Source organism: Gymnodraco acuticeps, unplaced genomic scaffold (genome assembly GCF_902827175.1).
Source record: "Gymnodraco acuticeps unplaced genomic scaffold, fGymAcu1.1, whole genome shotgun sequence".
Classification (NCBI taxonomy): domain Eukaryota; kingdom Metazoa; phylum Chordata; class Actinopteri; order Perciformes; family Bathydraconidae; genus Gymnodraco; species Gymnodraco acuticeps.
The window spans coordinates 4,531,720-4,545,349 of record NW_022989810.1 but is presented as its reverse complement, the minus strand read 5'-3'; the positions used below and the strand labels follow the sequence as shown (position 1 = coordinate 4,545,349).

At 42.1% G+C, this 13,630-nt stretch overlaps 1 protein-coding gene across 2 annotated transcripts in view; it reads right to left on the bottom strand.

Moving 5' to 3' along the window:
* rspo2 (R-spondin 2) overlaps nucleotides 1-13,630 on the bottom strand; it is a 58,570-nt gene that overhangs the window by 26,598 nt on the left and 18,342 nt on the right. For both annotated transcript variants that reach the window (XM_034230230.1, XM_034230239.1), the window contains exon 3: nucleotides 7,921-8,109. In XM_034230230.1, the coding sequence (XP_034086121.1) occupies nucleotides 7,921-8,109 (189 nt within the window). The remainder of the gene's footprint in view (nucleotides 1-7,920; nucleotides 8,110-13,630) is intronic.

Here is a 13,630-nt window from a genome sequence, read left to right as displayed (position 1 = left end):
TGCACCAACATCCAACAATCTGGAAACAAACACACAAGCTCACATGTTTTCAACTAACAGTGTGCTGCAACAGGAAGAATACATCCCATTAGGTGTCCATAATATGCTATTTTATCACTGCACCCTGCTCCAACCCATGTCTGTGTCCATGACTGAGGATTATTGTGAAGTCAGGTTTTTCTTATAAGAAGTATGAGGGCTCATAATCAAAACGCCGGCCATCTGTGTGGAACCATTAAGTTCTGGCTACGATATGAAAGGTTAAAAGGTGAGTGAGGAAGGGGGATACATGGGGAGGGGGACACCATTTAGCTCTGCCTCACCAAAACAAATGCTGATGCATTAAGTCAGCAAAAACAACAGCACACTTATCCTCCCACGCCACACCCTGCCGGTTGCGCGCGACACGCAGCGGGGCGCTCGCAAAGAAAGGCACGGCAATGTGTCATCAAGCTTTTACTCTGCAAATAGCACATCAGGCAGGGCCAAATTACAACAACCACACCAGCAGGGCGACGCGCAGGCCCACATGATTAGAAGGAGCCTCCCAGAGCTGGCTAATTTATGACGTTCCTGACGGGCTCTATGTGGTCCAATAGGCTTCCAATGTCGGGAAACCACATTCTGTAACCTGCAGCCACTGTCACCCTCCGCCTGCAGGTAGGGTGTCATTTGCTTCACTCCTACCATTGTGCCTCGAACGGAGACGCAACCACGCATTAGCGCGTGCGCATTTCTCTGCGCGTAAAACCTGCGTTACTGTGATTTTCCACATGTGAGAGCGGAGACGGGTGCTGAGGGCTGCTCTTTTATCTGTGACCCTTGCAGGGCCCGGGGAAGGGAAGGTTCTCACAATCACACCCCTTAATTACACCATCTCCAGCTAACCATCAGGCCTCCTCCTCGACATTCCTCCAAAACGAGGGGGTCCCTCCCCGCTTTACTTTGAACCCTAAAGTATGGCCTCTGCCCACTCACTCTGGTCTCACGCTTTCCCGACCAGTCTAAACAAACCATGGATACACACACATATGCACAAACACACACATACCAATCAGATATGGCTGGAGATAAACCCACTCTGCAATGAAGCTGTACTCTGCATTCTGAAAAGACGTCAACACACTGACCATAAATCGCTGAACCCTTTGGTAATTTCCTGTGTTCTCACACACGTTATTCATTTAATTATTTGATTTGATCTTATCTAGGTATTACCTTTGCTCCGTTTTATATTATATCACAACATATGTCCTGGATCTCGGGAGTTACGCGGTACAGTAGAAAGATTTTGGGCTGGAATGTGTACGTCAAACTTATGTAAAGTGTTTTTCTGTCTTTTTTATTCTAGCTATCTGCATCTTATCCACTTTACTATGAATCAGTCAGGCTTAATACAAGAGAAGCCCAATACAAGAAGCAGGCTAATAAATCACAGACCTAATTGGAAAGCACTGAGCTGTCTTTTACCCTTCACACTTCCCAGGCCTGTCATCACCTGAGAGACTTTTAGCTCCCAAACCAAAAAGACTAAGCGGGGGGAACAAGAACATCTGGCAGTTCTCTAAAGCGCTGGGGTTGTTGTGCAATCCTCAGTTATTGACCGTAAATAGGAGCAACACAGCTGTGTGAAATACTGTATCGTGCAGCAGCAGTGGCACTTGACAAGTGTTTTGATTAACACATCAGTAAGGCGATGCCACAAATGCCCGGAAATGTTCTAAATAGAAGATAAGTAATAATGTCTTCTCAGCAGGATTGATGAGGTGGTTGGTACATCAATGCGGCTCCATGGGAGTTAGAATGCAGGGAGGCAAAGCTGAAGGGTCAGAGGTCATCCGAGAGCGAGACGAGAAGGAAAGGATCGCACTGACATACATTTATCCTTCTGTCCAGTTATCTGCACAAAGGCTATCTGGGACAGCGTAGGCTATCTCTGACACTGGAGAAGCTCCCACACTGATCAATGGTCAGTTAGGCTAACTCGGCCAGCAGCTCCAGAAACTGATACAGGGGAGCGGGTTCACTCTCCCTGCAGGATTAACCTCTGGACCACCTTTAAAATCTTCGTATAGGTGCCTCAGGGAGACTAATGAGAAATAATGAGGTCATCAGATCCCATTGAAGGCCCTCTGTTCCCGGGACTTAAACGTATTATCATCATTATCTCCCAGCCTGGTTCTGGCCTGTGAGTTATAGGCCTGTGAGTTATATCATGAACACAGGAGGAACAGCCTTGTGTTTCAGCTTTGAAAGGAATGTCAAAAGCTGAAGTGGCCGAGGGTTTCTGTGGGGTCGTCTGCAAATTCCCCCATTGCCCATTTTCGCAGATACACTTTTGTGTTTGTTTGGCTTTACGATTGAATTGCTTGCGGTATGCATGTCAAGTGCATTTGGAGTTGAAAGATGATGTCACTTGTGATCTAATGGCGCAAACTTGGCGGTCCCTCAGCTGTGGTATTGGTAGGGAACCCACCGGTATTATCAGGGACACTCAAAGCCTCAAGTCAGCTCTAGTCAACTGTGGTTCCTCTGCAGCCTGACAGCACCATGTGAATCACTCCATTCATTTACATATTCACTATGAAAGCAAAAAGGCGCTAAATCATTTAGATGGATGATCTCAAAAGGTTGTTTTTTTACGTTATCTGAGCTCTAGGTGAGTTGGAGTCTCAGACCCCTCCACAAAGCTAACCAGAACCGATGTGGCGCAGCAGGAGTGTCGGTGTCGTAAAAGACCTGGCAATGTGATGGGGAAAACAAGCCCTATTTATTTCCATCGTTTGACTCCAAGCTGGGTCGAACAGCTCTGACCTACTCTCTAGGCCCCAGTTTTTGGCTGACATGGAGGCTTTGGCTTGCTCGCTTCTACCCAGCCATGTAGTGCGGAGTTGCGGAATATCAGGAGCTCTTGGCAAAGGCCAGAGCTGCCATGTTCTTCCCAACTGTCTCTGTGCTGTCTTTTTTCCACCTGCTCCTCAGTGTGTCAATGTACAGCTAGGTGAAGCAGAAGTGGTGTTCCTGTCAATCGGTATCTCCCAGAGAGAGAACAGCAATGACAGATGTGTCAGCAGTCTTCCTAGCGTCTCCACTCCCAAGGATTACAGTCTGCTCCTGTATCTGTTTAGCATACACGCAGACAGCTCGAGCTTCACACTGCGGTCAAGCACAGACAGCCTTTCCATTCTCAATAAAGTACACACAATGAAGTTGTGAGAAATAACCCTATTCAACTCTGCGCCTGGCTGTGATTTTGCCGGTCCATTGTATTGTCTGGCAAATCTGAAAGAACATTTAGTAAATGTGTGATGGTTAAATGTCCCTCGATAAAGCTCAAAGGCCAAAAGCAACTGGGTATTTTTGTTGGTCAGACCGTGCAATGGAAATACCCACAAGCTCAGAATTAGTGAGAAAGTGAGAACTTGAATGAAATACATGGAAAGAGGCTGCCAGCGCCTCCAACTAAAGGTTACAAAAACCCATATTAGTTTCTTTTTACAGCCTCGGAACCAACATGATTCATGGCTCTTTTCCACCTCAAACCCAACGATTTCCCAAGGTGTACTTTAAAACTAAAATGATCTTGGAAATGGCACATCCAATCACCTTCTACTTCCAGATGTAATTGTATGTGACAAAGCAGCGAGAAATACAACAATAGAATCTGGTAATAGATTTCCTCAGTGTGAGCAACCCAGTAAAAAAAGAAATCACAATTGGCAATCCAAAACAATTACCTCTGACAGAGAAGTCTCTAGCGGCACATTAGGCTGGCACGGACGGGACTGTGATATTTACCACGCTTCCAGGATATTGGCAATCCCAGGCCTTGATCTGACTGGATGTTGGTTGGCAGCGAACACAGCTGGGGTTTTTGCGTGTTTGAAAGCCTGCTGCAGTAGGATAAGGCAACTCGGTTGGTGGCTAGAGTGTGTATGTGTGTGTAGCAGTGGGGGGTCCTTAATATGCCCTGAGGGAGGAAGTTTTGAATGCAGCCTTGCTCCCATGCTGACCCTCTCAACACTTTCTCTTTTCAAAAAGACAGCTCCGATAGTCCCCTTTCAGCTCATAATTCTTCAGCCAGAGAGCTTGCATGCGATACAAAATGACAGAATATGCTTTTGCCTGGGAATGTATGTTTAAAAAAACCTGAGGTATTATGAAATGTGGCCCAGGCGAGAGCATGACTGCAACTCATTCACACATATTTGGCTGTACATAAAGCGGCGTACTGTGTGAGCATTGCTACAAATCTTCCATGCCGAGCGGTGGGTTGACACCCACAGACACTGGTGTGGGGCCTCTTCTGGGCGGCTGATAAGAACCCCTGTGGATAACACTGGAGTTACTGCATATGGTTTATGGCTCATATCAACCTATCCATTAGCTGCTGAAAGGAGTTCTTGTAGAGCAGGGACCTAAGAACATAATTTATGGACATACAAGAAGGTATTATGCAACAAAAAGACATCGCTAACGAACCGGCTACAGTTAAGTGATGGTTGTTAACATTGTGGCTCCCATGTTTGGGGCCACTTGAGTCTAGCTCAAGTGTAGGTTTAAATGGGCCTTTAGTTATGTAATGTTGCGGAAAGTATAGTTAACATTGTTGTTGGCTGTAATTATAGTCATTTTCTCTGCAGTGTAGGATAATCCCACTTAGAATGAAAGCCGTACATTTAAAATTCATCAAGTTAGGCACATGTCCTTAAGTAGTCATTACAAATGAGTTATTGGCATGGTAAGGTAAATACACTACCATTCATAATTAAAAAAAATTAATTCATCGTAACTTCTTTACGTTTTTCCAAGACTGACATTCAAGAACATTACAATAGAAAATAAATGCTGATTTCTTTGCAAATAGCTTGATTCAAAATGATTTAATTGGTAAAAAATGTTTAGCCCTTTATTACAATAAAGTACAATATTCAATAATTTCTGTGATTGAAAAGGGCATTGTTTCAAAGTGTGTACAGTCTGCAAACAAATGCGACCTCCTTTGGTTTTTCTACTTTTAATATGTTTGTGTCATGAGGTGTTTACCCTGTGCATGCTGGGATACTTTATAGCCCACACATGATGCTCAAAAGAAATTCTAAATGCCGTTTACAGCATTTTTCCCTAAAAAAAAGACTTTAGACTTAGATTAACATGAACAGAAAATAATTATTTAAATCTACAATTAGCAGTATTGCACTGGCCTTAAACTCATTATCGCTAAAACGTTCCTATCCTAGAATGAAACCGAATATTACTAGTTTACAGAGCATAAAAGTATGAATGGCTCTCAGTCACATGCTTCAGGAGGCCCTCCAAAAATACTGAACACTAAGCCAGTGACTCGATGAGTGTACAAGCCTCTTGTCTTGGCTCTTGTTTTCCTTTATCCATGGCAGTCCACAAAAAAAAAAAATCTTGAATGAGATAAGATCACACAGGGAAATTCAGTTGTAATAATAAGCAGCTGCTCCCTGAGTGATTTCAGAGCCTGTGTTTAAAAAGCTCATGATAACAGAGACGTAATGCCACGTTCCAGGCCTCTTTGGAAACCAGGAGCACCCGTCAGCTCTGACCGCAGCGGGAGAGAGCCCGTCACCGTCATTTGTTCTCTCATAGGTACCAGTGTCAACTCACCATTCCCTGACCTGACAATTAGCCTCCCACCCAGGAAAATATCCACTTACGAAAGTTGGACCTGAACTGTTTATTGAAATTGACATGTAGGGCGCAGCTGAGAATGAGGGTCAAACATGAAACTGGATTACAAAGCCATGGCTGAAAGAGCGATCACATCAAAGTGGTCCTCACTCTGAGATCTGATGCTACGTGACAATACAAGATGTTGTTCTATGAGCTGTACGGAGAGGGATTCAGATTAACTTGCCGCACTCAGGATCAGTTCAAGTCAAAATGTACCCAATATGGGGATACAGCGGTTAGGATAGTGGGATTAAAGTAAAGAAAAATGGTAATTTAACAGAGAACAAGATGTCCTTCTGTTCCAATTATATGAGTCATGAAAAAGGGGTTTGGATCGCTGTTACTGGTTGAAACTGCAAAAGGAGATGTTCTAAGCCGTAATGACTAAACTGCTACGGCATAGGATAAATCCCCATAATTGGACCTTTTTCGCTTAAATGGAATTTTGATATTAGGTAAACTGAATTCCGATTAGAGATAAAATAAATAAATAAAACAATGCATCTGTAAAATATCTTAATTGTCTCATTTGGCTTATTGTGAAATCAGAACACTGGAAACATTTGGAAAAATAACTTCAAACATTAAGTGCCTGTAAAAAAATGCCATATCTTTATATTTGAGAAAATGTGAAGATATCGTTTAACATGTAGCTAAAAGGTATTTAGGCTTAATGACAATCAAGAGCTAGCTTAGCATTAGCATTGGTGACATTGTTGGTTATGCAAACAAGTCAAAATAAGTTTACATTTTCTTTTAGTTTCACACAGGTAAAGTACAGTGGCCTTTGGGGTAACATTTCCGGTGTTTGACACATCCATCCAACCTTAGCATCCTCCTAAAGTAGAATCCCAGCACGTCCAGCTAAACACAAACAGGCTCTCACGTCAAACTGTAAGATGTATGGGGACTGAAGTTTTAATTTTCTTCCTGCGGTTGCTACATGTTTGCATTATTGGGCCTAAAGGTCCAGACACCCTCCTCTGGTGCTTTCGTCTGTCAGGATTTTGGCACTGGGGAACCAAACGAGTTCAAGTTTCTCTCTGTTTTCTTATGAAACACTCAGCCAACACCTTTGGCACCGTGTTATAAGGCTATGTCTCTCTCTACGAGCTCATTTCATGTTAAAATAAAGTTATGAGATCTGGGTGCTGCATAAGGAGGAGAGGGACACATTTAATTAATTGGATTTCAGAGTTATTCTTTAACGAGAATCACGAGAGCATATAACATTTTTCGCTGTTATTGTTTGGATTTTCTTTTTACAGTAAAGCATAATTGAAAGTGTGCGAGACATGCGTGTGTCATCTACAGTATTTTCCACAACAAGAGTTGTGAAAAAATAACATTTCATATTTTTACTTCAGGCCACATGAGTAATATGTTTAAAAAGGAGACTATTAATAAAAGATCTAATGCGTTTTTATCTCTGAAACAATCATTAAAAATGAGCCACGTTTAGAAATCAGATCATGTTTGTACTCTCCCTGAATTGACTTCTAATCTTCTGGGCTTTGATGCACTTAATGCTTTGTTTTTTTTAATCGAACTTCAATAAACGCACAGTTGGTGGTGGAGGATCTGGACACTTCAATTGAGACTGGGTTTTTTTTTAAAGTCAAAGACGTCATTGGCTGCCAATAAATGACACTGTCTAGTGAAAGTCAAAATCCACAAGCTCTTACAGGCGAGCTACAAAAGAGGTTAGTTCCATTCCCTAATGCGGATATATAATCACCTTTTATAGTTCAGATGATATTGAATGACATGGCCAAAAGTGCTTTTAATGTGGGCGTTTGAGTCTCTGGGGTTGGTTTGGCTGAATCTGTAGTGCATCTTGGTTGAATTTGCACCTGAATGTCATGCCTTCAAACATCCTCGTGACTGTAGGATGTTTGGTATTGTAAGTGTAGAGGGAGTGTTAAAGATAAATGAGAAACAGCGATCATCCTTGCTGGAGTTCACCGTTAAATCCCGAGGGTGACACCGCTTAGACGAAGCTTCACTACTTACATCCACCTGTGTGGACGAATGAGCCATTAAAATTGCGCGGTATGTGTGTCTCCTATGGATAATTGACAATAAATCATGTGCTGTGAGGCAAAAGGGGAAGTTTAGGGACTGTGTGTCTGGGGAAGATGTGGTGTTGTTGGGGGGGAAAGAAGGGATGTTAGGGGTGGGTTTGAAGTGCGAGGTTAAAAACTCAAAAGGACTTACTGGAGCACATGTTGAGTTCGGGGCTGCGCATGCCATAGTATCCGGCTGGGCAGTCGTGAAGACACTCCCCGTACTGCCTCATTCTCTCTCTTCGCAAAAACAGGAAGAGTTTGGGCTGGCAGTTTACACAGCCGTTGTCCCTGGAGCACACGGAGCAGCCTTTACAGATGGGGTACGTTCCATAGCTAGCTGCAGGACAAACAGAGGAGTAAACAGTGAAGGTGATTAATACAATGGAAGTAAATCGTCAAACAATATCTGAAACCTCCCCACAAAAACAATTCTGATGTCAGCGATTCTTCCAGCTAATTTTGGATATATCTGATTTTTGAATATTTATCTCAAGCCCTCCTTTTCATTCCCCACAAGACTATGTACATTGGGAATATACAAACAAGTTCTCCTTCTAGCGTGATTGTCTTTTAGAAAAGAGTGTCTATGCAGTGATGTATATTTGATGATCATCATGTCTCATCAATCTCTACGACAGCTGGCTTTTCACAGTCGTGTCTAGGTGGGAACCCTCGATTTTGCATTGATTTCAAATTGTTAAGGTTAGGAAAGTTCCTCATTTGGTAGGTCTTGCTAAAGTTTTGCAATTTGATTAATTTGCAATTTGTTCACTAAAAGCTTTGAAAACTTTTGCCTTCAGACCTGGTTTGTTTACAGGTAATATGCACTTGTTCAGTAAGCACACTCTCGCCTTTAGACCGACCATTAACTTAGAGTAACAAACATTGCCCATAATCTACTTTATTGAAGATATCTGGCTTAAAAACTTTGCAAGAGCCCCGTAAACATTAGCATAAATGCTTTGTACCTTCACTCCTAAAAAGAGTGAAGACCCCAAACTTCTTGGCCATCGCACAATGCTTGAATGTTACACCTCATCACTGTGCCGAATATTCAACCAGTTTGCATAATGACCTAATGATAGTGCGGAAAGCACACAGTGGGACAACCAGCAATGTAAAATGAGGGCAACCAGTGAGCACCAAAAATTGGTGGATTTTTTTTCTTTTTTTTTTCTTGTGTGTCAGTCATCCACACCAATCAGAAGTGCTGTGCTCGACATGTACCAGCCATTGTTAATCAATCAGAAGTGGCCCATGATAGAAGGTGATAGACAGATTGATCCAATCACCTGCCAAGTGCTTTTGAAAGTGCCTGCCCTTTCCAAATGGCTTCCAATGGAGCTTTCCTAGATGTTTTGGTGAAACAAACCATCTGAGTCAGGGTAGTAATGCTCCATCACATGTGTTACATCTATTACAGGGTGAATCTTAAACTGAAGCTTGACTTTAAAGCAACCCAACGGAAGTTTCATGTAACTTTAGTTCTTTCACTCGTAGCTCGGGCTGCGGGGGTGCTAGAGACGGGAGCATGTTGATACGACCTTCCTAGCCGGAGTTATGGCCACATTTTACAATAAACATACGTTGGTTCGCTTAAAAACAAATATTGCACATTTTTTCCCAAAATCTTGCAGCCCTAGTTCATTATTTGCCTACAGTTATTATAGATCTTACATCTCATCCTGTGTGGGCCTAAGAGAAAATAGCTACGTTTCAATATGCGGTCTACAATGAAAGATGACTTTAATATAGTGGTTAAGAACGCTGCTTATTCTCCAGTAGTTACTGAAAGGCAGAATTCATTGAGATCGTCATATCATCCCTCATGTGTGGATGACCCTGTCTTCACCCGATGACAAGGACATGGTGAACTCAAGCAAACAGACTCAACTGTGGGAGGGCTGACCAGCAGAAAACAAGAATACAAACCAACACAACCATAATAGATATATCAGCAGGATGTTCTGTAATTCATAGTAAATAAGTCCAATTCTACAATGTGTCATTCATGAAAACTCTGGCTCCCCTCTTGCTGTTTGAACCCTGATTGGTTATGAATGTGAATATTGCATTAATTCTAGTCAGAGCTGGCCCTCTCGAACAGTGTCAAGGCAGCCGACGAAAGCCCCCCAAAACCGCAGTGGCTCTGCCCTCGGCTTGAGTTGCCTGCGGAAGACAAAGGAGCCAGTAACAAGACAGTCCATTCCACAATAAGTGACTTGCAATGTAAACTCCTTAGCGTCCCGTTTACAGGAAAATGTCCTAGGGCGAAACCAATCGCCCAAGTCGAAAAACACTTCAGTTGATCTAAGCCAAGTCTTAAATATCACAAACGGGGAGCTGAGCGACCTACCACAACGCTTTATAAAAAACACTGTGCAGCAAACTGGACAAAGCCTGAGAGACAGAGGCCTGCGTTACTGGCCGTCGCTCCGCAGATTACATTTCTTCGGTCAGATTTACCCAGACGAAAGTGAGCTCTAAGAGGGCCCTGTGCAAGCATCAGTTTATAATCGTTTGAAAGCAGTCAGCGGACGTCAGACTCATCTTTTTTTTCTTTTGTTGGTTTGCTGGCCTTCAGAGAGGTATGCTGGCCCTGCCAAGCTACACTCATTCTTCTGAAGCCAGGGTTGATGGAAGTCAGATTAAGTGCTAATCAGAAAGTGTCTCTGGTGGTCTTTAGGGATGACGTTTACAGCGACACCGGACCACATCGATCACAACAGCGCAGGGCTGTGCGCTCGGAGCCTATTCATCACACAGATTGGTGATTGTCTGCAGTCAGCACTCACTTGCTAGAACGTAAAGGAGAAACCACAGATTTGGCACTTTCAAATCGTAGATGAAAAATGGTGTCTTATGTCTGAGATTTTATTATGTTTTATATCAGTTTCCAATGCTGTTATCTTCTTTTTTCTCTCAATTCAGCAGTCAGTAGCTAATTGACTCTACTTGGGGGCACAGGTGATGTTATCGAATTACAGTATTCAGCATTTTTACCTTGTAGGATTGACTAAAGTTACTGTGCAAGCTTATTTTTCCTGATAGGTTCACATATGTATACGTTTACACACTTTTTAAGTTGAAATAATTACATAAAAATAAGCTTAAAAAATTGAAAAGGTCATTTTTAAAAAAAAAGCTATTGCAGCTGTTTTAAAAGTTTCCGGTAAGACCAAAATCTGATTATAATTGAAGATAATTGTATTTTATTCTGTCAATCCTTCCATTCAGTAAAACTTAACTGAAGCATTAGACCAAACCTCATACTTAACCATATATTTCTGTAGAGTATACAGTCAGGGTTGTGTTTACAGCAAGCTGACATTCACATTAACTTGCTCACATTGACACTGTCAGGAAGGGATAGCCAACTTGGCAAAAGTGAAAAACTGTAAAGCTGGAAAGCTTATTTCTCTTATGCGCGGGCTCAACTCTATGACTACTGACAGAGTGCTAACAATACTATCCTAGCAATTATAGAAAAACTTGATCAGGGCCTGTGGTCATCTTAGATCACCGTCCAATCAATCAGCAAAAGAATTAAAGCCACTTCAAAAGTTTCTTCAGGACTCAAATAACTCACTCTTTCTTGTCAGACATTTGTTTAGCTGATTCTCGCAATTCACACTGATTAAGAACAATATAATCATTTGAATGCAGCAGACCCCAATTCCTGGAATTAGCGTCCGATTCAGGGAGAAAAGGAAAGGCGGTATACGATGCAGAGAAACTCTTTTGGTGCTGATCTCGGAGATTAGCTTGATGTGTGTGGAAAGGTTTGGAGGTTCAGGCCACAGGTATGTCAGGAAGAAGGCTACAATTCACAGTATCTGGAGCAGCGCCGTCCAACTCACGTCCTACACTACCGGTATAATGTCTCGCGCTTTACATCAACCTTTCAACTGCCAAGCAGGTTTCAGCCAATCTTAAAGAAAACACTCATTCATATAAATCAGATTTTTGAGACTAGAATAAATATAAGGTAAGCTCTTTAACAGAAAAACTAAAAAAAAAGTATTAGGAAGAGGCTTGTGAGTAAAAAAGCTTGCCTAATTGTTATGGGTGTAACGGTTCACAGAATTCACGGTTCGGTATGTACCTCGGTTTGGGGGTCACGGTTCGGTACGGGTTCGGTACAACAAGAAAAAGCAAAAAAATCCCAAATGTATAATTCCAGGTTTGTTTTTTATTTATTTTTTAACAGTAGTGCAAGTTTCAGTTTAAAAATAATGAACTTTAACATTTTGAATTGGCAAATCTGGGTGATGCCTTCTGATATGATTGAGCATGTTTGGCGTGTATTACCATTAGCATACCGCACCGCTGTCGAACAACGCCGGCACACCGTCCTCGTCCGATCCACCACTCGCACTCCATCGTTATTGTAGTCCACAGGGAACCCGAAATGTTCCCACACAGCTGATTTAAAAGAAGCAGGTGAGTTCTAGCTCCTGTGTTATCTGAACTCGCAACACTAACTTTTTGTTGTTGTGTTTTCTTCTTCTTCATTCGTTGTTTAAGGCCGGCTGGCAAACAGCTTTTAGGTGCAATACCGCCCCCTGGATTATATATAGTGTACTGTAGTGGATACTGCCCTGAGTGACAGACTTTTTTCCCACTCGTAAAACAAAAGGCGTATTCGTCCTGTGACTGCATGCACCGAACCGTGACGTCTGAACCGTGACGGTACGGGACAAATTATACGGATACCGTTAACTTACACCCCTACTAATTGTGCTTTATGGGCATGAAAATTGGTAACAGTTTGCCAAAGCATGTAGCAGCCATGTTTTTAATTGGCTCTAAAGAAGACAAAAACCAAAGGAAAGATCATAGATCATTGCAGTTTAACCTAACTTGGCAGGAACATATTATCTAATATGCTATGGGATTCTCATTTTTTTGTTGCAGATTGTGTCTTTCCTGTTCTGAAACTAGTAAACACATTTCAGCACAATCCATCGGAATTGCTTTCTGACTAATGCTCAACAGCCTTCTGTGGGTTACTTTTTTCCCCCACAAAACTTGTAATCTTGGATCTTTGAGCATTTCGTCTGTCAATCATGTTGAATCTGAAGTGTTCTATGATCAGAAAGCGGTAAAAGAAAGGATGCCTGGAGAGAAGTGTTTACACGCCATTGGAAATGCCACTCCCTGCATACGATTAACATGATACCATTTACGGTTTCAACCACAGAATACATTCTATGTGAAACAAAACAAATCCACAGTTCCCACTTCTGACAGCCAAGTGAAGATCCCTCTAAGCCTCAAGTAGTGTATTTACAAAAAGCAGTGTCCATATGAACATCACTGAAGAAGCTGCACGAACTTTTAACAAAGATTTAACAAGTGCCTCAATGTGTCATGTCTCCAAACTATAAAGCTGCTGCTTTACATGGACCACATGAAGGACCCTGCCTCTTCTCTCTCACACTTCAACAATATATTGTGTCAACTAGACTGAGGATGACTTTGTGTAACAAATGTTAAATAAATCCCTTTGCTAATTTACATCTACTGGGGGAAATGCAACTCGTGTGTGCCTGAATATGTTGACATGTCGGGACGTATGTATATTTGCTCTCTTGTGGAGAGTTATATTAGAATATGTGTGCGTGTTAATATAAAGCTACAACCAGCAGGCTGATGGCTTAGCTTAGCAAAAAATCTGGAAACACTTGTAAATAACAACTGTGACTGTTTACCAGTGTCTAGTAATTATGCTAAGCTGCACGCTTAGTTCAAACTCTTGCAAATCAAGCTAAAGTGTATTTCCGCAAACCATGGCTTCGTCAACAAATTGATAAGTGGTTCTACAAAAAAAATATAACAGCTATTGCAATTGATTA